This window comes from Quercus robur, chromosome 5, assembly GCF_932294415.1.
Source record: "Quercus robur chromosome 5, dhQueRobu3.1, whole genome shotgun sequence".
Taxonomy (NCBI): domain Eukaryota; kingdom Viridiplantae; phylum Streptophyta; class Magnoliopsida; order Fagales; family Fagaceae; genus Quercus; species Quercus robur.
In genome coordinates, this window is record NC_065538.1 from 48,958,956 (window position 1) to 48,983,034 (window position 24,079).

The following is a 24,079-nucleotide window of genomic DNA, read 5'->3' on the forward strand; positions in this document are numbered from 1 at the left end:
CGGAGTGGGAGTGGTTCAAAAAAAAAAGGTCACCTCCGCATTAAATGCGCCCACAAATCTCCTGGCCATATTGATGGGAAAAGACCCCTGAACAGTGCGGCTTCGATTATTGCAACTAACATAAAATAGGGGGAACCGGCTGATGGGACAGGTACTCGAATAGATACCTGCCTGATCAACAGATGGAGGGTCAGGATCAATTGAGAAAGGCTATATAATGTAAAGGCTTATGCACCAAAAAGAAGGGAGGCTGGGAAAAAAGGCCAAGAACCAAAGCCTCCTAGGCCATGTCGAAGAGAAAGACTCCTCGAGCGAACATGGTTTAATTTTGTATGAACACCATGACTAATCACCATTCGGTGACCAAGGCCTAGCCTTTCAAGCCCACGTTCTACAAATTTTATTGTTTGGGCCTTTTAACGTACGAACCCAACATCATTTTGGGGTCGTTATAAATTGAGTCCTTACAATTGGCGTTGTCCGTGGGAAGGGCTTGTGTGTTGGCACAGACGGTGGATCGAGAAAGTCCCTCCACCATTTCCAACGGCCCGTTGTTGTGCCTTAATATAAAGTTCCACTAGGGGCTACGCTTCGAAGCACCGGTGGCACGGGCAGTTCTTGGGGCTTCCAACGTCAAATCAACGTCCCACACCTTGGCCAAGGGGCTGGTCCCCCCAACTACTTAAAAGAAATCTAAGTTTTGGACAGAACCAAGGTATTGCATGGTTCTCAGACTCAAACCTATGGGGAAACCAACTACTTAATGAAAATATCTAAGTTTTAGACAGAACCAAGGTATTGTATGGTCCTCGGACTCAAACTTATGGGGAAACCAACTACTTAAAGAAAATATCTAAGTTTTAGACAGAACCAAGGTATTGTATGGTTCTTGGACTCAAACCTATGGGGAAACCAACTACTTTATGAAAATATCTAAGTTTTGGACAGAACCAAGATACTGCGTCTGCATGGTCCTCGAACTCGAACCTATGGGGAAACCAACTACTTAAAGGAGATCTAGATACCAGGCTTGGCTTAACAATATGCATGACATCTCGGATGATGCCTATATCTCCCCAGAAGTGTGTTCAGGCACAAATTCAACGTCCTATGGGCGCGGGTAAGTTAGAATTCTGGGATATGATCCCAAATATATCATATGCACAACCATTCATACATGTTAAGATAACTAATTCAAAAATCAGGAGATCTGCAACAATAGTAAGCATCAGCAAGGGCAACTAACATACAATTTAAAGGAAGAAAAAAATTTCATATATGTGGTTAATAAGTTCAAACTGCAGTCAAACTATAAAGTTTTCAAAACAAAAGAGAAACTAGTTAAAAAGTTAAACTGGAAACAAATACGAAGATTGGCCAGGGCTGCTACTTCTTCAATGTCGTTTTGTCCACATCCTCGGAAGGCAGAGCAGGACTAGCCTTAGGGCCCTGGGAGACATCCCCTTCTTGGGAAGGCTGAGTAGGGTCGGTTTCGATGCTCTTGGGGATCTCAGTAAGGGGAATTACCTGTAGGGGCTGAACAAGGATGGCTGGCTCCTCGACATCAGGGATCAGAGCGCTGACCGTAGGCTCGACACCCTCTTTGGGCATCTCGGGATTCATACCTCCAGGTGCTTCCGTCGCATCATGAGGCTCTCCTCCTTCAATCAACTCGCCAAGAGGGACGATGACCTCTGCAGCTTCTGACTGAGTAACCCCTGCCTCGTGTTAATCGCTCATAGCCTCGAAGTTGGCGGAGGTGGTCTCACGGATGGCTGGAGGATAAAATATGCTCTCCGCCTTCCACAAGTTAGACGAAGCATCCACCCCAGCTCGTTTTAAGGCCTCTTCCCAAACCTGGGAGCAGTATAGTCTACATACTCTAGGAATTTGAGCTTTAAGGAAGGCCTGGGTTTCAGCCATCCTCGTCTCGTAACCCTCCTCTTTGGCCTTGTCCCTAGCAGCTTCGGCCTCGTTTCTGGCAAACTCGGCCTCCTACTTGGCCCTCACGGCTTCGTCCCGGGCAAACTCCGCCACGCCCTTAGCATTCTCTACCATGATTAGTTTCTTCTTTAAATCACTGATCTGCTCATTGGCTATTTGCAATTGCTCCTCGACATCGAGTAGGCGCTTTGTCTGTTCCTCGGCCTGCTTTTGGGCACCAGTTAAACCTGCCAAGGCACTATCCCTCTCTTGGGTAGTCTCTTTTAAGTTCTCCCTAGCCTTTACGAGGTCAGCCTCGGAAGCTTTGAGGGTCCGCGCAGCATCTATGTGTTTGGTGCGTTCATCCTCGGCGGCCTTACTCTGCCCCTTCACTTCATCCTCCATCCTATAGGTGGCTTGGATAGCCTGCCAATAGAGACAAGTATATTATGAATGAAAGTCTGGGAGCAAGAATTGATAGAGCCTTAGGTTTCAAGAGTCTTACCATACCTAGGTACCTCTTCACGCTAAGGCAAACCTCCTGCATCCTCATGTTCTTTAACTCTTCCACATCAGTATCCCTCTCTCGGGTAGCCTCCTTTAAGTTCTCCCTAGCCTTTGCGAGGTCAGCCTCGGAAGCTTTGAGGGTCTGCGCAGCATCTATGCGTTTGGTGTGTTCATCCTCGGCGGCCTTACTCTGCCCCTTCACTTCATCCTTCATCCTATAGGTGGCCTGGATAGCCTGCCAATGGAGACAAGTATATTATGAATGAAAGTCTGGGAGCCAGAATTGATAGAGCCTTAGGTTTCAAGAGTCTTACATTACCTAGGTACCTCTTCACGCTAAGGCAAACCTCCTGCATCCTCATGTTCTTTAACTCTTCCATATCAGTGGGGAGCAGCATGGTTCTCCCTAATGCATCGGCCACATAACTGCCATCACTGTCTCCAAGGTCCCTCATTGGGGCGGGAAGCCAAGCACTCGACGCGGATTGGGCTTCGATCCCTTTTCCCCTTGCTTTGGGTGGATTGGGCTTCAATTCCTTTCCCTTTACTTTGGTGCCCAATCTTTAACTGTTTCGGAGCTCGTGGGGCTTCGTCCCTTTCCTGTGAGGATTGGGATTTTCCCCCATTCATGGGCTCCTTACCCTTGGGGCTCCTCTTTCTCTTTGAGTCAGTGGGCTCCGGCCGAGGAGGTAGAGTTGATTGGGGAGGAGCAGGAAGTTTGGGGCGGGGAGATTGTGGCTGCGACTTAGTAGAGGAAGACCTAGTCTGTACGGGCTAAAGCTGAGACGGGGGAGTTGGAGCATTGGATTGCAGTTTTTCCTGTGTACCCTTCCCCGGTTGACCCTCGATGAGGTCGAATAAGCTGGCCGGGGGCTTTCTCTTAAGACCCATCTCGGCTCGAGAGGATGTTCCCACTGACAACAGTTTCGCTTCGCACAAGTTTGGGTCACCTAGATCACCAGAAGGATTCTCAGATGGGTCGGCTTGGTCAAATGCCCTAAAACCCTCCTCGGATAGACCTAGATTACCTTCGTCCTCCGCTGTGTGATGAGAGGACGAAGAGCCCACCAATGGGATGCCCTCTGGGATAGGAGATCCTTCGGAGATCAAAAACCCTTGTTTGACTACGGTAATTTTTGGAAGCCGAGGACGGTTAGCGCTAATCACGTGCTTTGAGTCGGCAAATGACTTCTGAATGGGATCGTACCCTAAGATTTTGTGAGCGGCTCTGACTTGACCATCCTCTTCATTTACAAAAACTGCCGCTTGAAGAACAGTTTCCAAATCAACCCGGTTAACCAGATGAAACTGTCGGTGAAAGGTGTTTGGATCTGTAAAAAAAAAAAAAAAAAGGCATGTACATGGTTAGTAACCGAACCGCATCAAATTAAAACGGCGCAAAAGATTGGCACCCTTCTACTCTCCATACCCCACCTGGTTCTCCCTCCACCATCGGGCATGGAAGGCCATCATGCCATTCCCCGAATACGATAAGAAAGTCCTTGTTCAATCCCTTGTTGGAGTCGGGGAGGCACTGGATTAGCCAAACCCTATCGTCTCTCGTCTTCATGTAGTAGGATTTGCCCTTCAAATTTTGGAGATTGTAGCACCAATTTACATCATGAAGGGTTAGTCTTAGCCCCATTTTCTCGTTTAAGGCATCCACACAACCCAGAATCCTAAACACATTGGCAGCGCACTGGGTGGGAGCTAATCAGAAATGCCTAAGGTAACTCTTCATTACTGGTCCCATAGGGATTCTCATCCCCCCCTCTACGAAGGCGAGAATGGGAATTACCACCTCTCCCGTCCTTCTCAGAAGATGCCACTCCCTCATCTTACAGTGCCTCAAACTCACGTTGGGGGGAATCCTATAATTGGCGATGAACTTTTCCATCGCCTCTTCAGTATCAACCAATTTTCTCAATCTCAATTTAACCATCTCTAAGAGTTGCTAAGTAAACTCAGTGGATGACGGGAGAAGGAAAGGAACAAGAGAAAAATAAACCCAGAAAAGAAAAAGCACGAGTTAATGAAGGCAAAGAACTTACAGAAAAGAGGAAAGGTGCCTCGGACAGGCTTTTTGTGCTAGAGATAGACTTGAATTTGGATGAAAGTTTGGATGAACCCAAGGTATACGTGCTAGAACTCTTAAGTGCAAAAGTGAAAAGACAAATCAGTTCCAAAAATCATTTATACCTCCCATCGAAAGTAACTGCATGAATTTTCCCACCCATAAAGGCAAGGAAATCTCCACCGTTAGATCACCATCGCGCCGTTGAACGTGGGAAGCACAGAGCCGCCCGCATTCAATAAGGACACGTTTCACCTTCCAAAGGCCCTAGGAACGTGTCTCAGGCAAACGAAGAGTCTCGGGAACCGATAGGTGACAAGGATTGACAAGCTTTGACGGAGGCCTGATGTCATCAAAACCCTCCTATCCGGCCGAGGATCCGAACAGTAGGATTTTGAGGGGTTATTGTGGGGCCAGAAGACTTATGACCCCGCCCACTTCCCATTAGGACCCAGGGCCCGTGCCGAAGAGTGTAGTTGCCGAGGACAAGTGGCGAAAGACCGAATGGCCTAGAGATGCAGCCGAGGACGACCCTGTCCTCGGCATCCCAAGACTTCAAAGGGAAGGATAGTATGTCGTCAAAGGCGGCCTCTAAAGCGCCCCCAGGAGATAAGGCGAGTAGAATGAGACCTACATGGGGGTACGGAGTGGGAGTGGTTCAAGGAAAAGACGTCACCTCCGCATTAAATGCACCCACAAACGTCCTGGCCATATTGATGGGAAAAGACCCCTGAATAGTGCGGCTTCGGTTATTGCAACTAACATAAAGTAGGGGGAACCGGCTAATAGGACAGGTACTCGAATAGATACCTGCCTGATCAACAGATGGAGGGTCAGGATCAATCGAGAAAGACTATATAATGTAAAGGCTTATGCGCCAAAAAGAAGGGAGGTTGGGAAAAAAGGCCAAGAACCAGAGTCTCCCAGGCCGTGTCGAGGAGAAAGACTCCTCGAGTGAACATGGTTTAATTCTGTATGAACATCATGACTAATCACCGTTCGGTGACTAAGGCCTAGCCTTTCAAACCCACGCTCTACAAATTTTATTGTTTGGGCCTTTTAACGTATGAGCCCAACATCATTTTGGGGTCGTTACAAATTGAGTCCTTACAACAGTTATTGTAGAATTGTATATTATTTTTTTTCTCTCACCTCTTGTCTCATCAAATTCCTCTCTCTTTCTCTCCTTCTCTTTATGAAGATAATAATAAATAAAGAATGAATAATGATTATTTAAATAAAATAAAATAAAATGTATAATAGATAATTTGATGTAAGTGCTTTTGAAAAGTGGTCATATGAAAAAAAAAAGGGTACTAATGCAAAAATAAACATAAATTTTTGCTAAAACTGATGCATACCCAAACCCTTTAAAATGTATATAGTTATAATAGAAACTAGCCTCATCACACATGCTCCGCAGGTGTGACAAGACTCTTTTTTATTTTGAGATTAATCTGATTTTTTAATTTAAATTTATCTATTGTTAGCAAGATTACACAGGAAGAAATTTTTAAAAAACTAAAATTTAGAATTTGAAAAGAAGTAAACTAGGTTTAGTGCCGGCTAGTTTTTAGGAAAAAATATATCAAACGTACATGAGATATATTTAAATAGAGGATATGTGCTAATTTTTAGAAAAATTTTCTCAGGTATTTTTTTTTTTTTTAATTTTGTAGATTACAATTTTAACCTTATTTTTTATTTTTTAAAAACAAAGATTATCTAATTAAATTATGGATATTTTTAACTTTTTTTTTTTAGATTATAACTAACTTTCTAAATCCTTTTAAGAGCACCCACAGTAGATGTGAGATATGTGCCAAATGCTAAATATTTGGCACATATCCCACACCAAACCCATTTTAAGCCCAATTATCAGATGTGGGATATGTTATATTTTTTGCAACATTAAACAGTACCGTGACAAATTTGCCACGGTACGGAACAAATGTGGTATAATATTTATTGATTGTTTATTTCTCTCTCTCTCATCTCTCCGTCGGTCTCAGCTCTCTCAAACCCAATCCTCTCCTCTCTCTCTCACCCCAATCCTCACTGCTCTTTCACACCCACGCCGACGATCACTTCCACGCCGACGCCGATCTCTCTCTAACAATGGTTTTTCTATTTTTTTTTTTTTTTTTTTGGCTGTGGTTTGATGGGTTCGGTTCCGATGGAGGTGGGTGGGTTCGGATGGGCTAGGCTATGGGTCGGCGATGTTGGTGTGGGTCTGTTGTGTGGGTCGGCGATGACGGTGACGACGATGAAGATAGTGGGTTTGGAGTCTGGGTTATGAAGGTTTTGGGTTTAGAAGTGGGTGTGGGTGAGGGTGTGGAGGCGGTGGGTTTGTTGGGGTTTGTGTTTGAGGTGGTGGTGGTGGGGCTTCCGATTTGGTGTTGGTGGGCTATGGGTTGTGGGTCAAGGTTTTGGGTCGGCGGCATTGTGGGTCGAGGTTGGTTGCGGCAGCGCTGTGGTTTTGGTCTGGTGGTTACTTGAATTGTTTGTTAATGGGTTGGTTGGGGTTTGATGGGTTGGGTGGTTACTTGAGTTTGTTTGTTTGATGGGTTTGGGTTTAGAAGTGGTTGTGGGTGAGGGTGTGGAGGCGGTGGGTTTGTCGGGGTTTGTTTGTTGCGGCAGCGCTGGATTTGTTTGTTGCGGCAGCGCTGGATTTGTTTGGGTTGGATTTTGGCTTGAATTTGTTTGGGTTGGGATTTGGCTGGGGTTTGCTTTGAGTTGTGTTTTTGGTTGCGGAGGATGTGGGGGTTGTGTGGTGGTGGCTGTTAGTTGTTGGCAGAGAGCTGTTGGTTATGTTGATCGGTAGTAAATATTATTTTAATAGGTAGTAAATATTATTTTAATGTATAAAATTGAATTATAGAACATCTGATAAATGAGATGTTGTAAAATAATGTGGTAAAATAATAAAGTAAACATTTAATATGGTAAAATGACATAATATTTAAAACATCTGTTACGGATGATCTAATATAAGGAGATTACGTAATCAATCCAACTTTTTTTCTACAGGCAAATGTTACACAAATATATATATATATATATATATATATATATATATATATTGGGTAGAAATGTGTTACTCAATTTCGTACAATGAAAGGTCCTGGGCATAAAAAAAAAAAAAATAATAATAATAATAATAATAAAAATAAAAATATATTCTAAGAACACTAGTGAAGAGTAAAGATAGATAAAAAAAAGCTTGATAAGGTTCCTGTCATCTTTCCTAAAAACGAAATCCTAGGGAAGCAAACTTCATCATCATTCATCAATCATCATAATTCAAACCCTCATAGCTACAGCCTACACATATCAATCAAACCCCCAATCCTCAACCGCAACAACCATGCCCGTTTTCAAAACCCCATTCAACGGATACTCCGTAAAATTCAGCCCATTCTACGAGTCCCGCCTCGCCGTAGCCACCGCCCAAAACTTCGGCATCCTCGGCAACGGCCGCGTCCACATCCTCGACCTCCCTCCCACTCCTTCCTCCCCTTTCGTTGAGCTCGCCTCCTTCGACACCGCCGACGGCGTCTACGACGTCGCCTGGTCCGAATCTCACGACTCCCTCCTCGTCGCCGCCGTAGCCGACGGCTCTCTCAAGATCTACGACCTCTCTCTTCCCCCTACCTCCAACCCTATCCGCTCCCTCCACGAACACTCTCGCGAGGTCCAGTCCGTCGACTACAACCCCGTCCGCCGCGACTCCTTCATCTCCTCCTCCTGGGACGACTCGATCAAGCTCTGGACTCTCGATCGGCCAACCTCGATTCGTAGCTTCCAAGAACACGCGTACTGCGTTTACGCCGCCGTGTGGAACCCTCGCCACGCCGACGTCTTCGCCTCGGCCTCCGGCGACTGCACGCTGCGCGTGTGGGACGTGCGCGAGCCCGGTTCGACGATGGTGGTCGCCGCTCACGAGTTTGAGATTCTGTCTTGCGATTGGAACAAGTACGACGACTGTGTTATTGCCACAGCCTCTGTTGACAAGTCTGTTAGGGTTTGGGACATTCGGACTTACAGGACTCCGTTGGCGGTGCTTAACGGCCATGGCTACGCCGTCAGGAAGGTGAAATTCTCGCCTCACAATCGGAGCTTCTTGATGTCGTGCTCTTACGACATGACCGTGTGCGCGTGGGATTACATGGTGGAGGACGCGCGCATTGGGCAGTACGGTCACCACACGGAGTTCGCGGTCGGGGTCGACATGAGCGTGCTCGTCGAAGGCTTGATCGCCAGTACCGGTTGGGACGAGCTTGTTTATGTTTGGCAGTATGGAACTGACCCCAGAGCTCCCTAATACAAGGGTAGTCTTTTTTTCTTTCTTTGTTTTTTCTTCTTTTCATACGAATTTGTTATATTCTTCATGATTTTTAGATGAGAGTAGCTATTTATGTCACTATGTTGTTGTGTCTGTTGCGGTGTAATTGTTAGAAAAAAAAAAAAAAAAAAATCTGTGGATGTTCTTCATGAATAACTTACTGAGTGAATAATCCCTGTTTGTATATCAGTTGCTCTGAATAAAACAAAAGGCTCAAGTACTTTGGTGCTTCCATGAATTCCATGTTATGTCTCTATATTTTGTACATCGTATGCAAGTGTGAGACTGATATATTTGGATATTTTTTGAATTTTTTATGGTTGAGGGAAAATCATATGCATTGGTAGAATCTACACTGCATTGCATTGCTTGGTAAAGTGTCTTTAGTGTTACTACCATACTTTTTTTGGTGGCTTGTTAGGGTACAGAGTGCTAAAGGTTGCAATATGTGAAGATTCTCCTTGTAGACCCTTTGTTGACTATCTTGTTTTCTATTCAGAAAGAACCAAATTTAATAAATTATTAAGTGATATGAGACTGCTTTTTATGTGATTTTTTAAGGAAAGATTGTCTTTGGATGTTGAAAATTAACATGAGGGGTTCCTCATTTAATTATGTAGAGCTGTTCTTGTCCTTGTGTGAGTGCAATGGTTGTAAATTTTAGGAACTTTCCTGATGTACATTCTTACTATGGAAAACTCATTTAGGCCTATATTATATGAAATTCTATGCCTTTCTTCTGTAAGATGAAAGTAAATTGCATTTATGGGGGTGTAGCATAAAAGTTTCTAGTGACTTGTTGAAATTGGTACTCATGGACTCATGGTGCAAGCAACAACCATGGGTGACAAATTTTATTTTTATTTTATTGGAGTCGTGTCCTTGATAGAATTGCAATATTACAGATATCAGCTGATTGCAGAAGTCCTACTCTTTTAATGAACTATTTAAAAATCAATCTCCATTCTCTATAATGATTTGCTTTAGAGACAGCTAAGCATTGTGTTTAGTATTATCTCACTTGAGGTTCTTGCAACAAATCATTTGTCACTTGAATTGCAATACTTTTTGGGTTTGTGTCTCTTCTAGTTCTAGGGGTGCATTGGTGGATTGTGTGTGTGTGTGTGTGTGTGTGTGAGAGAGAGAGAGAGAGAGAGAGAGAGAGAGAGACTTGTAGTGCTAGGAGATATAACTAAAAACCTCTGTAGGTTTCGTGTGCTTCACACCAAAATGCAATTACTGCAAAATTTTCAATTGTCACCCAGCAGATCTACCTATTTCTTTTGATCTCTTGAACGTGAAGTCAGAAAAGTGGGGGAAAAGAATTAGGAAACTTAGGAAAGTCATTTGATTTGATCCCCATGACCCAAACCTATTATTGGATCTTAGGTTCTCTTCTCTCAAGTTTTGTTTCAAAGCTCCTGGCACATGTTCTGTTTAGCTGTTATGTTTTATTCCTTTTCTGTAGTATAGGTTATCAGGTGTATTTATTCATGTCATGGTGTTCCACTATATTATAGCTGTCAAACCATCTCTATTGTGTCATCCCTCTTCCAGTCCCTGCAAAGCTGGTAGTCTATAAGCTTTCTGACGTTTTGCCAGAGGAGATGCACAAATCCTTGAAGGACATCTGATCTCTACACTCTACAGTGCAGAAGCTCTACTCTATCTTTGTGAGGCAATCATAACCATTTCCAAAATTTTAGTTTGATTGGGATGCTTTGGAAATAAAACTGGAAACTGGAGAGAAGGAATGGTCTGTCTTTTGGGTTTGTCTTGAGGTTAGTGGACATCTTTGCCCAATATCTCAGACGATGGACTGCAGGATGAAGTTGATTTTTTTGCTTATACTTAATGTAAATTTCAAAAGGTTGCAATATTGATCAAACCTATTATTTTACTTCTTAGGTTTTGGCTCCTGGTTCACAATCTCTTGACCCATGGTCTCTTAGGAAGTCCTTGGAATATCAACTAAGCTACATGTTGGTAAGGCTCACATTCATGATCCATTCAATTGAATGAAAGCTTTTACGATTAACAATTTGTTACTTAATGATATTTGGAGAGCTTCCTCATGACCCTAGCTTGTTGGTTGGGAGTCAATGCCTGCTGAAGTATAATATTCTAGTTGTTCCTAAAGAAATGTTGCTGTATCTTCTTTTGAGTACCCTAGAAATAAAAAAGAAAAGTAAAGGGAAGCTCTTACATGCTGTTACTTGGACTGGTTATGATAGATTGAGGTGTAATTGTGGCGGGTTAAGGTTTGCTAGGATTTGTGGATCCAGGGTTCAGAGTAGTAGAATTTAGGGCTCAAAATTGGCTCTAGAGAGTATTTAGAGTTTTATGGTCTTGACAGGTAAGAGTAAAGGCTTGACACGGGATCGTAAGAAAAAAGGAAAAGAGGGAAGTTTATAGTATTTGAGTTGTATGAACAATACCCATGGCTATAAATAGTACCACGAGATAGGGAATAATAAAAGAGCGAAAAAAAAATAAAAAACCTAACGTGTCTCAATGCTAAAAAGTGAAAACACTCCATTTATATTATTAGTAAATTGTATTTTATTTTAAGTTTTAGTAGTTAAGTAGGTTAATAACTTAATATATCACTTTCCTAGAGTCAATGTTTTTTTAATCAATAATCAGGATTTTTTTAAAGTCAATTAAAATTAGGGTTTCTTAAGTCAACTAGAATTAAGGTAAGTCAGAGTCTATATAAGAACAATATTAAGCACAATATTAGTCCTATCTCCTGTGGAAACTGCTTACAAGTTTACAATTTGATTGATTAATAAAATCTCTCTTAAAATTTTTTAATTGATTAATAAAATTTCTTCTTTTTTATTTTTATTTTAATACGGTGTTGAATTGGTGCTTTGTTCAAAACTAAGTAAATAAATGACCAATAATTGGAAGCACCAAAACCTCCACATATGATTTTCTTATTTTTAGGCCTCCGCATCTTATTAGAGCATTCCCTTCAAAACCCATTAAAAATGTAAAATGCATTCTCAAATACACAAAATCAACCAGCGTCCGGGAATGCAAAATACAAAAAAAATTACAACTTGCTATACCGTAGTATTCCTATTGTAGCAACTTCTATTTCATTTTTATCTATTTTTTATTCACTCTTTTATCTCTCTCTCTCTCTCTCTCTCTCTCTCTCTCTCTCAAATGAAAGATGGGGTGGGTTGGTCAAAGGTGGAAAACAACTTACGGTGGTAGTGTTTTGGTCAAAGGTGGTGCAGCGGTGGGTTTAGTTGTGAGGTGAGGCTCCTCTCCAGTTTAACAACCTCCTATTTTCTCCCATTTTAAATAGGATGGATGACATGTGGCATATGGTCAATCCAATGGTTATAAATAAAAGAAAATCACGTACAAATTTTCTCACTTTCTTTCTTTGTCTCATTCTTTCTCTCATAATTTCTTCACTTCAACAACTCCCAGTTCGGCAGTCCCAACTCCCAAATTATAAAAATTAAGTCTTCCTTTCTCTCTTCTACGGTTCTATACCTACATAGATTTCTCCTCATAATTTTCTCTCTCCATCACTTTCTCATTCCTCCTTTTATTTGCCTCTCTCAGCACTTTGCCTACAAAACCTAAATGGTTTGGCCCATAGATTTAAGGTATCAAATACTCAACTAAATCGATTAAAAGGAATTATAATCATTTGATTATGCTAGTAGGAATCCATGTTTGGATTATGGTCTGAAGGGGGCTAAAATTCTGATAGCTTATTGTTTTTATTCTTAAAAATTTTAATTGTCTTGTTCCTGAGGAAAAGACAAAATCAATTATTTTCTCTTCTTTTTCAATTTTTCTCGGCCACCAAATAGATTAAGGAATGGGGAAAAAAACAATTGTTGGGGTTATTGTTGAACAATTGAGCAAATGGGTATTTGAAAAAGTGTAGGAAAAGAGTCAAATAGACAAGATGGAATCCGTTCAAAAAAAAATTGAAGGGTGCACAAGAGAAAAAGATGAGAAAGAAGAAAATGGGATCTCACCAACAAATATCATGATTGTGCTGCAAAACCTCTTATTGTTCTTATAGAAAAATAAGGAAGACTTGATTTTCGGAGTTGGGATTTGGGACTGTCGAACTGGGAGGGGTTGAACCTTTGAAGAGAGAAGAAATGATGAGAGAGAGAGATATGGAGAAAGTGAGAAAAATCGGTGTTTGATATAAATATATATATATATATATATATATATATATATTAACCATTGAATTGCCTTTATACCACGTGTCACTCATCCTATTTAAAATAGGAGAAAATAGGAGACTAATAAACTGAAGAGGAGCCTCACTCTTAGTCGTGGGTTGTTGCTAGTGTTCGTATTGTTGATGTGGTTAGAAAATGGATTATTTTAATGGGATAGATTGTAAAATAAAGAATGAAATGTATGATGTATTATTAAGTGAGAATGTAAAATAGATAAAATGGTATTTTGGAGAGACAAAATGCATATTGTTTGCATTTTCCATATGGGAATACTTTTAGTGTGTACTAACTAATAAGGGTGTGCACTGGTCGAATTGGACGGGTGGAGGGCAATATTTTTAACTAAACTGTTAATGGCGGGTTGAGAAAATTCCAATCCACTACTAACTCACTAATCTATAAATCCAGTGGGTCGGTTACAAATCTTAACGGTTTCAACTTAGTGGATTAAACGGGTTAGATAGGTTGACAAATTCAATTAACTAAATGAAATTATGTTAATTAAATTGGATAATTTTTTTTCTCCCTCAAATAAGAAAAAAGAAGAAGAAAAAATTGCAAAACAATTACAAATACTACATTATTTTTTTTTATTAAAATGACTAAAAACTTTATCACATTGAAAATAAAAACATCTTAGAATATGAAATTAGACATGTACATAGAGTAAGAATAATAACAAAATCTTAGAGAGAGTGGCTAGAGTTTATTAAGGGAGAGAAATGTGAAAATAAAAAAATAAAAAGAAAGGGCAAGAAATAAGAGAAATAAAGTAGATGAATATGTAAGCGAGAGTTTTGTAACATGACAAAGCATGTATATATATAGGCAGGCGGGTCGGGTTATGGCGGGTCAGAAATATCTTAACTCATTACTCAACTCAACCCACTAAATTATCTATCTAACCCACTTGACCCGACCCGACCCGTCTCACTTAATGGACCTGCATGAATTGGTCGAGTTGGTTCAGGTCAAGCAGGTTGGCAAGTTAGATGGGTTTTTTTGCATAGCCCTACTAACTAGTAGTGCTTCCACCTTTGAGAAGTTTTTATTTTTATATTTAACCAAACCAATTAAAAAAAAGAAAACATACGAGTAATATTACATGGCCAAGTCATGGAGAAAGAATTTAATTTGAAGAATTCTTTTGTAAATGTGTAGAGCAAAACATCAGCCCAAGGAGAAACATATGTATTCTAAGTAGAAAAAATAGAAGTTGATTATCATGCTTATGAGAAGATATCTCATGAAACCCCTCTCACAACAACTAAGACCCATATTTGTGAGACCCACATGTAGTGTTAGGGAGATGTCTCCTAAGATAATCTTCCCATGTTAATAGCTTTATTTTATGGTTTAGAATCATCTGTCCCTGTAAAATATGATAAAACATTTCTTATGCCCGATTTATAAAGTGGACCTTTCATAGCCATTTGGGTTTTATGTTTGTGGGGCCTATAATCTTGTATGGATTGTATAAGATAATTTTCAGTATCATGATTTATGAGGATGTGAATGGATTGGGTTAGGTTAGGTTGGTTTGAGATTTTCTTCAGCCCAATGCATCTTTTCTCAAATTCCATAAATTGAGAAATTTCCAATCTAAATGAACACATGGTACTAAAAACCAACCAAACTTAATCCACATTAATCAGGTTGAAATGAGTTGAGTTGGATTTCTTATACTTTATAAAAATATTTGATTTCATTTAATAGTTTAAATCCATCATTCAATAATAGAATTGGGCTTGGTACTTCAACTTAGTTGAAACTAAGTTTTAAAACATCAAAATAAATCAAGCTAATAAATTTAAACTAAGACCCAATATATATATATATATATATATATATAAATTATTAATTTCATAGGTTGTGTGGAGATATTTAAGTTGAAATCTTTCTATCCCAACTTGGACGTCAAAAAAAAAAAACTTGTTAAGACCCAACCCACCCCAAACTATCAATCCACCACGAAGAATAGACCTAAGAAGTTGGGTTAGGTTGGGTTGGAACGAGTTTATCAAGTTGGTGAGTTGAATGTGTAAAAGGTAGAAGACAATTATCAGTTATCACATTCCTGAAAGGGGTAAATGGAGATTAAAAAAAAGCGTTGATCATGACTAGCTTGAGAACCTCTTTTGGCAGGTGGCAGCAGCGGCACCACTTTTTGTACTTCCTAGCATAGCATATCTTTATCTATTACCTTGCATGCGGTGCCATTCTCACTCCTTGAATTGCCTCTCTCCTCTCTGGCCACCAGTTCCCACTAACTGTTATCTTTTTCTTCACCTTCACAGGCCCGAACAGATTCTCTCTCTCTCTTAGTAAGCAACCACTTTTTCCTACTATGAATCTTTATCTTCAACCTCTTAGGTACTGACAGATAAACCCCATACCCCATACTCTATTTATGAGAATGCAAGCCGGTCTTTTGTCCTCATCTTAGCCTAATTAGGATAGTACAAAGATACGGGTTGAGCGCAAGTTTAGAAAATATTAACTTGATGAACAATATGACCTATAGGACTTTTAAAGGTTTAAGTTGTATTAACAACGTAAACTTACATTATAGACTCACAAAATATGTATAAATATAAGTTTACATTGCTAATACAATGTAAACTAAGAATTTTCCTAACCGACAATATATTAACAATACATCCCAAATAGATTTAGCTAGGCAAATTCTTTATACAACAGTGAGACGACTTAAAAGGAGAAGCAAATTTAGCCATGGCATGGGCTAAAGCATTTGCTTCTCTTTTAACCCAGCAAAATCTACAAGAAACAGACTTCTACCAACAACAATGTTGCTAATCAAGTTTGAGATGATCCAAGGACAAACAGTAGCCCCATAAAACAGGTCTTAGCATATCTCTCTCTCTCTCTCTCTATCTATATATATATATATATATATAGAATTTTTTTACAGCCAAAACAATTTTCTTGCCTTGCCTCTTCCCCAGCCACATGGGGGATATATAGGTAGTACGATGCCAATGAAGAAATTGTAGTACCAGACTACCAGGTGAAAAAAGCCTATATAGCACATTGAAGAATGTTATTCCTTAATTTGTTTAGAACAGTGTGTATATGGTGACATAATTGGTCAAATTTTTAATCTACTTGAATCTATATTCACATATCAAATAAAGAATTGGTTGCACATATAGTACTTGTATTACAAATAAGTAGTGGAACCATAGATTACACATACCATAAAATTTCACACGGCTAACATGAATTTTCTACATCGTGCTTCTAAGTCCAATCATGAAGTGAAAGAACTTTATAAGAATTCCTTAGCCTAAGCATTTCTTTGGCTGGAATAAAGTATTTGAAAGCGGACTTGCCTGGGTCCAGTGCACCGCACCGAATACATTGTTCCGCTGGAATGCTGTAACCAGACACTGGACCAAGTTTTGTTCTTCCAGAACATAGTACTGGAAACAGCAGCCAAGTTCTGGACAGAAGAAATGGAGGTGGATCCATCACAAAAAGGTTCATGAAAAACAAAAATATGGGTCAATATCAACATGAGATCCCCTCCTGACAACTGGCAGATCATTGTACCTTGATTTGGTGTATGAATCTTTATCTTCTACCTTACAGGTTCCTCCTCCTGTCTTCCTCATCTCTCTGAGGCCACCAGTTCCCACTAACTGTATCCTTTTCTCCATCTCCATAGGTTTGCGCATATTCTCTCTCTATTTTTTTTTTGGTAAGTGATGTCTCTCTGAATAAGCCACCACTTATTTAGATAATGAATCTTCTAGCATGGGTATACTCCTCTCTTGCTCTATGCCTCTACCTATGAGAATGCTGGTTTTTTTTTTTTTTCATCGTTGTCTTCAGTCCTACACCACATAATAAAAGATATATTCATCATCCCCACCAGTTGGCGTTTTTGAATGGTTGAATCTTTTCTTTTCATCCGCAAAACTTTGCCATTTGTAAGTACAACCTATTTTCCCACTGTATATAAGACAATAGTTGAGGTTTCTTTCACCACCCCAAAGCCATTCTTTTTCTCTCTTACAAGCAAAGTCCATGTCAAAATGGCTGCACTTAACCATGTCCATTTCCACGACTTACCAGATTTAATTCTCTTCAATATATTCTCCTTAGTTACTGACACTCGTACCCGCAATGCCATTTCTCTTGTATGCCTCAAATGGCACCTGCTAGAGCGATCTACTCGCACTTCCCTTGCTCTCCGGGGCAACATTCGCGACCTCTTCCTTCTGCCAACTTGTTTCCAAGCTGTAACCAATCTTGACCTCTCTTTGCTCTCCCCTTGGGGCCATCCACTCTTGAATTACTCATCCCCTAACTCAATACTATTTGCTCAACATTTTCGCCAAGCCTTCCCTTCCGTTGTTTCTCTTACAATATACGCTCGAAACCCTTCAATTCTCTATCTTTTTGCTCCTCAATGGCCTAATCTTCGCCATGCTAAGCTCATACGTTGGCATCAACGTTTGTCTATTCCTCTTGGTTTTGATTTCCTCCCACTGTTTGAGCATTGCCTTTCACTTTCTTCTCTTGATCTCTCTCATTTCTATTGCTGGACAGAAGATCTTCCTCCTTCACTTAAAACCTACCCTAAAGTTGCAGCTTCTATCTCCTATCTCAATATCCTTATTACCTATTCTTACGCTGAGGGATACAAGTCCCATGAGCTCCTTGCCATTACATCTGCCTGCCCGAATCTCCGTCAGTTTCTGGCAACTTGTTTATTTGACCACAGATTCGTTGGGTTTGTTGGGGATGAAACTTTGTTATCTCTTGCTTCGAATTGTCCTCGTCTTTCTCTTCTTCACCTTGTAGATGCTACTTCGTTGTCAAACGCCAGGGCGAACCCTGATGATGAGGGGTACGCCACTGAAGACGCTAGAATCAGCCATGCAACGCTCGTGGGCCTTTGTACTGGATTACCACTGCTTGAGGAGTTGATTCTTGATGTTTGTCACAATGTTAGAGATACCGGATCAGCATTGGAAGTACTTAATTCCAAGTGCCCGCGGCTTAAATCTTTGAAGCTGGGACATTTCCATGGGATTTGCAGGGGACTAGATTCACAGCTAAATGGGATTGCACTATGTTCCAGGTTGGAATCCCTGTCTATCAAGAACTCTGCTGATTTAACCGATTCTAGCTTGATAGCTATCTCACTTGGCTGCCCGAGACTGACCAAGTTTGTGGTGCATGGTTGCAAAAGGATTACAGAGATAGGGTTCAGAAAGTTTTCTTCCATCCTTAAGAGAACTTTAATTGATGTGGAAATCTCTTGCTGTAAGCATCTCAATGCTGTGTGTTCCTTACGTGCACTAGAACCAGTTCGAGGCCAAATACAACAATTACACATAGATTGTGTATGGGAAAGTGTCCAACGATTAGAAGGGGATCTGAATCAAATTGCTGGAAACAAATCTATCCAACAAGAAAAGCGTCTGGACAATAAGTTCTCTTCAAGGACATGGGCAAGGTTGCATTATCTTTCGCTTTGGATTTCTGTTGGGGAGCTTCTGAGTCCATTGACTTCATCAGTGGGCTTAAATGACTGTCCTGTACTAGAAGAGATACAAATACGAATCGAAGGTGACTGCAGGCAGCAATCATGGCCTTCCATGCATGCATTTGAACTGAGCTCCCTTGAGTGTTATCCTAGGCTCTCAAAGATGAAACTGGATTGTGGAGGTACTATTGGTTATGCTCTTACTGCTCCTTATGGGTATGCGGATTTAAGCCTGTGGGAGCGATTTTATCTTAAGGGGGTCGGGAATTTGAACCTCACTGAGCTTGATTATTGGCCTCCACAGGACACAGAGATTAATCATAGAGCTCTCTCTCTACCAGCAGCAGGATTGCTTGCACAATGTGGGACACTCAGAAAGCTTTTTATTCATGGAACGGCTAGCGAACACTTGATGATGTTTCTCTTGAAAATACCAACTCTCAGGGATGTACAGCTAAGAGAAGATTACTATCCTGCTTCAGAAAATGATTTCAGCACCGAAATCCGAGTGAGCTCGTGTTGTCGATTTGAGGACGCCCTCAATAGGCGTAAGATCCCTGACTGAAAATTGGGAGTCAAATCTTCTCATAGCGTAGACATACATTCATAAAAAAATAGCTAACTAAATAGAAATGGTTATTCCATTTCAGTGAACCAATGTACCTTACTGGTTTAGAAATTACGAACATGTAAAAATTTAACTTTATATATACAAGTCAAATAAGGATCTTTTAACTCTCAACTACCAAATTTGCGCTTTCTTTTCTTCTTAGAATAAAAATATAGTGCATATACTTTCTAAATGCAAAATTGAAAAAAAAAAGAAGGTTTTGTTTTTGGAAAAATTAAAAAAAGCTTCTACTAAAGAGGCTTAATTATCTATTTCTAAAAACAAGTATCTTAAATATGGATTAGTTTAATACGAGTAATAAGATAAAAAAATAATAATAATAATAATAATAATACATCAGTCACATAAATGTAATACGATTTTTTTAAAAAAAAATTCTTAAGGGCAAGTAAAAATTTATAAATAAATTCTTGTTTTTATTAAAAAAAAGAGTAGGGAATTTTTTAAATCTAGGAGGTGGCTCCCTTCCCTTTGCCCCTGATTTTATATCTTGGTACCCTTTGTGGACAAGCAATCAGCTATATTTACACCCTTAAAGCAGGCAAGAAGTATTTTTTATTTATTTGTAGGAAAGTACTTATTTTTTTTAATTGAGAGAGAGTATGAAATATTAATTACGTAAAATGAATTTTATAGCTCAAATCCTTTCATTCTCAACTATCCATATTAAAAAAAAAAAAAAACTTAATGTCCTGAGCCTGGTGAACGAACCGAGCAAGGAATATACCTACTATTCACAGTGCAATATCAACTTGGTTTTCCGGCGAAGTATAAACAGATAGGCTTAATCTTATATCATTCCAAGTTGTAGTATAAAAATAGTTCGCAGTAAGGAAGCCAAGTTACTTTATATCTTTCACTGCAAATCGCTGCTCCAAAAGCTTAAAAACTAAAGAGTGCCATTAAAGTGTATCAATTGTCATGCCAAAGAATTAGGGAGTCCCATTTTCCCACGTTACTCTGTAAGAAAGGTCTAGGAACATGTCACAGGCAAGGAATCTTCCTTCATCCTCATGTACTTTCTTGGAGAGCTGTTATCACTTATCACCCCAAGCTTTTTTGTAGATATTGTTCCACCCATCCAATCCAAATGTAAATTGTGTAAGATTCTAATCATATATAGCTCATGTACTGCGGCTTTATTCCATTTCTTCACTTTCAGTCCTATCTAACCCTTCCTTTTTGTGACCACAAAAAGCATCCCAAAGCTACTTTGGTGTCCATAACTTTATCATATGTGCCCAGTAGCTTTAGTCATGAATCAAATATGAGCTTTGCAACAGGACGCGTACACCGGTACACGAGACTGCAATAGCTGCATGATTGGGCATGAGGACACACGAATGCAGGGCATAGTTGCATTATTATTTATCTGATCAGTTTGCATATACTTAGGAGGTGGAAATAAAGTACAAGACCAATGTCTATTATGCACACCGTACACACATGCCGTTTTTGCACAAAATGTTTTAAAATGTTTTTGTTACACTTTGCACCCTTGTTAGTTTTATTGTTAAATTAGATAGAAATTAATAGCACATGACTTACATATGATTTTTACTTAGGTAGCACAATATTTAAAGACCAAAACACTCTTTTCACAAACAATTAAAAACAATTTTTTTTTTCCTTCCTAGTGCGTACAGGTACACAGCTCTCTCTCTCTTTCCCAAGGTTTTTTCCACTTTTTGGACTGCACCCTTTGAATGGCTTTTTCCAAGCACCACCACACATTGACTGTTATCACCACCACCATATCCTATTGCAGCAACAGTTGAAGTTCTCGCGCCTCCAGCCCAAGAATTTTCAGCAGTTATCGCACCTCCAGCCCAAGAATTTGGAAACTAATTGATGACACAACATTCCATACAACAATTCAAACAAAAAAAATACTATTCTGTACAATATTCCACAAACAATCATCGTTTCTTCTATATAAAAATTTTTATTAAAAGAACAGTCATAATTTAACAATTCCAAAAAGCTACAAAACAATAAAGCTCTACCTACCCAACCCACCTTTTGACAATAATACACCATCAAAAATCCCAACCATTATCATGTCCAAGCTAGTATGGGCAAAGATTTGAGGACTAAATTCGTACTTCAAGAATAGAATTCTTGAGATTCGTTGCTGTTACTTTGTCAAAACATAATTTAAGATTCTGCTTAAATTTCCTGTTTGAATTTCTACAATGGCATTTACAAGGCTTTTCTTACTTGGCACCTACTGTCCTGTTTTCTTCAACATCTTTTGCTGTTGTAGGTTTGTTACTTGTGTCAAATCAAATTTGTTTCAACGGAGTTGGGGTTTCGACTGAGTGAGACCTGATAAAACACTTTTTCTTGCTCCAAAAACACAGAGACTGAGTTGGGGTATCAATTTGGAATTTACGGTTTCCTTTGTGAAAAGCAAGAGTGTAAGAGAGTGATTTAAGAAGTTGCAATTTGGGGCTTTCGTCGAGGTGGTGGAGCAGTGTTGTTGCGGTGGAGTGGAAATTTTTTTTGATTTGGGGATTTAGGGTTACAGACTAAGGGTTTTGATTTGGGGAAAGAGAGAAATCTGAACCTGTACACGCGACAGATGAAGAGTTGAAAAAAAAAAAAAAAAAAAATACTTTTGTTTTAATTGTTTGTGAAAAAGGGTGTTTTGGTCTTTAACATTGTACTATCTAAACAAAAATAATATGTAAGTTATATGATATCAATTTCTGTCTAACTTAATCCTAAAATTAACATTAGTGTGCAAAGTGTAATAAGAGTCATAGTTTAGGGTGCAAAATGTGCATTCGAATAGTTTATGGTGTAAAGTGTAATTTGGTGTATAGTTTAGGGTGGTAAAGTGTAATTTCCCTTAGTATGTGTAAGAGACATTTTCCAAAGTTGAATAGGTTATTTGAAGATTTTTTTTTTCTTATGTAATATGTAGACATTCTATTTGTACCCATCTATAACATAGATTCTCGACTCCAACTACGTACAAAGCAATATAGAGTATCGTGATCATGATATCCTAAACAGTTGCGGCTAAAAAGGATAGAACAATGAGGCTTCAAGGAAACTATGTGAGCATGTGTACATAATTGTTGGGCCATATGTAGGTGTGGTAATTCGTGTTCGCGGGTCAGGTTCGTGTCGTGTCAGCCATGAATATTCGGTTATATGAGTTGACCCGAACCCGACCTGTTTAGTAAACGTGTTAGGAATCCTCAACTCGAACATGACCTGTTTATTAAACAGGTCGACTCGACCCGACACGTTTATCTCGTTTAATTTACAAGTCATGTAAAAGTCAATACAAATGATCCATTTAATAATCTATTTGATTAATAAGTCATACCAAACCTATATAATTTTTATCAATTCCCATATATCTAAAATTAAAATACAATTACAACTATAAATATAGTAATAAACATGTAAAAACAACTATTAATTAAGCAATAATATCAAAATAACTAATAATTTTATAAGCTAAACGGGTCAGACGGGTTAACATATTGAACACGAACACAACTCGTTTATTAAACAAGTTAGCCATGTCAACCCGAATATGACCCGAACCCATTTAGACTCAACACATAACCTATTTATAAACGGGTTAGTCATGTTGAATTCACGGGTCGTGTCAGATTTTGCCACCCCTAGTCATATGCAGGGTCGTTTCATGCATATGCACCCAGCAACTATAAACCCTAAAAGCCAATTTTTTTTTATTATAAAAAATAAAATAAAATTAAAAAAAAAAACTATCATTACAGAAGATAATTGAAGGATAATAATGTCATTTTCTCCAAGAAGTCAAAGAATATTTAATGTAGGAGACCACTATGACTAATAAATTTTACAACAAACTAATAAATTTTCAAGAAATGCAGGTGGGTGCATGATAATAAAAATAAGAAGATTACACTGTAAATCCCAAAGCTCTAATTTATAAAACTCAACTCCAGCTTTTCCCATTGATCTTCAAGTTTAGGAAGAGTTTGATGAGCTCCTTGATTGTCGAACTAAATCTGGACACAGGTGGCAAATCCAAACTCAACTTTTCCATCACACACACACTCACACACACACACAAAGGAAGAGAAACAAGTGCACTTTCTTTTCTTCGATGGCCAGCCTTGCTAACAAAAAACCTTGAGAAAATACCAAGCATTTTTGTTTTATTACTCAAACTAATAAATCAAATATTTGACATTCATAATCTTTAAAAAACTGATCTTTAATAAACTAATAAATCACAATATTTGTCATCCATGATCTTTAACAAACTAATAAATCACAATATTTGATGTACATAATCATCAAAGTATATCCATCATAATCATCAAAGAATACCAAAAAGATTGATCTCTAATCTTTAACAAACCATAAAAAATAAAAACAAAAAAAAAAAAAAAAAAAACCCTCACTGACACAAATGCCTTACAAGCTACAGCATCTCATCTACCTCACAATGGCAGTATTATCTATCTCTTTCTTGATCTCTCATAGCCTTTTCCAATCACTATTTCACCATAAGGGGTTTGTACACACACACACACACACAAAAAGTGTGACATATTTGAATCACTTATTTAGGTTGTTGGTGGGTAGATAGAAAACTGAAGTGCATTGAAGTGAAAAGAGTCTGTGGTATTGAAGAGGAGAGGGTCTGGGTTGATGGTACTGAAGAGCTAAACTGATCTTCTCTCCCAAGATTCGCATGGCCTAGGCTGAAGGGACAGGAAAAAATCAAAAATATTGCTGTTGTAAACGATACTGTATTGGGCAAAACCATGGTTTTAAAAATCGGACCGAACCAGACCAGATCAGCCAGTCCGATCAAGAACCGAGCACTAATTCA

At 39.2% G+C, this 24,079-nt stretch overlaps 3 protein-coding genes across 6 annotated transcripts; 2 read left to right on the forward strand and 1 right to left on the reverse strand.

The window, feature by feature from the left end:
* Positions 1-1,995: 1,995 nt before the first annotated feature.
* Positions 1,996-2,885, reverse strand: LOC126728300 (uncharacterized). The gene is made up of 3 exons (XM_050434149.1): positions 2,778-2,885; positions 2,462-2,665; positions 1,996-2,349 (listed from the first exon to the last, which is right to left on the reverse strand). Exons 1-3 carry the CDS (start codon positions 2,883-2,885, stop codon positions 1,996-1,998), a joined length of 666 nt encoding a protein of 221 aa, XP_050290106.1.
* A 4,807-nt stretch (positions 2,886-7,692) lies between these two features.
* On the forward strand, positions 7,693-11,064 carry LOC126726198 (peroxisome biogenesis protein 7). 4 transcript variants are annotated; one of them, XR_007655743.1, is made up of 3 exons: positions 7,693-8,835; positions 10,452-10,630; positions 10,758-11,064. XR_007655743.1 is itself a non-coding variant. In XM_050431394.1 (2 exons), the coding sequence occupies exon 1, from the start codon at positions 7,872-7,874 to the stop codon at positions 8,826-8,828; it is 957 nt and encodes a 318-aa protein (XP_050287351.1). In that variant the 5' UTR covers positions 7,693-7,871; the 3' UTR covers positions 8,829-8,835; positions 10,758-11,064. The 4 variants fall into 4 exon arrangements, 2 of the variants coding, with proteins under 2 accessions (XP_050287351.1, XP_050287352.1); XR_007655744.1 differs by having other exon boundaries at positions 10,500-10,630; XM_050431394.1 differs by lacking the exon at positions 10,452-10,630.
* A 5,926-nt stretch (positions 11,065-16,990) lies between these two features.
* LOC126726200 (F-box/LRR-repeat MAX2 homolog A-like) lies at positions 16,991-19,255 on the forward strand. The gene has a single exon (XM_050431396.1). The coding sequence runs from the start codon at positions 16,993-16,995 to the stop codon at positions 19,162-19,164; it is 2,172 nt and encodes a 723-aa protein (XP_050287353.1). The 5' UTR covers positions 16,991-16,992; the 3' UTR covers positions 19,165-19,255.
* Positions 19,256-24,079: the final 4,824 nt, after the last annotated feature.

Bases quoted from the DNA above. Each gene is read 5' to 3' on its own strand.
- LOC126728300 (XM_050434149.1), bottom strand. From the start codon at position 2,885: ATGAGGGACCTTGGAGACAGTGATGGCAGTTATGTGGCCGATGCATTA. The intron at 2,666-2,777 runs GTTTGCCTTAGC...CTCCATTGGCAG, and splicing joins AGAACATGAGGATGCAGGAG to GCTATCCAGGCCACCTATAG. The intron at 2,350-2,461 runs GTTTGCCTTAGC...CTCTATTGGCAG, and splicing joins AGAACATGAGGATGCAGGAG to GCTATCCAAGCCACCTATAG.
- LOC126726198 (XM_050431394.1), top strand. From the start codon at position 7,872: ATGCCCGTTTTCAAAACCCCATTCAACGGATACTCCGTAAAATTCAGC.
- LOC126726200 (XM_050431396.1), top strand. From the start codon at position 16,993: ATGGTTGAATCTTTTCTTTTCATCCGCAAAACTTTGCCATTTGTAAGT.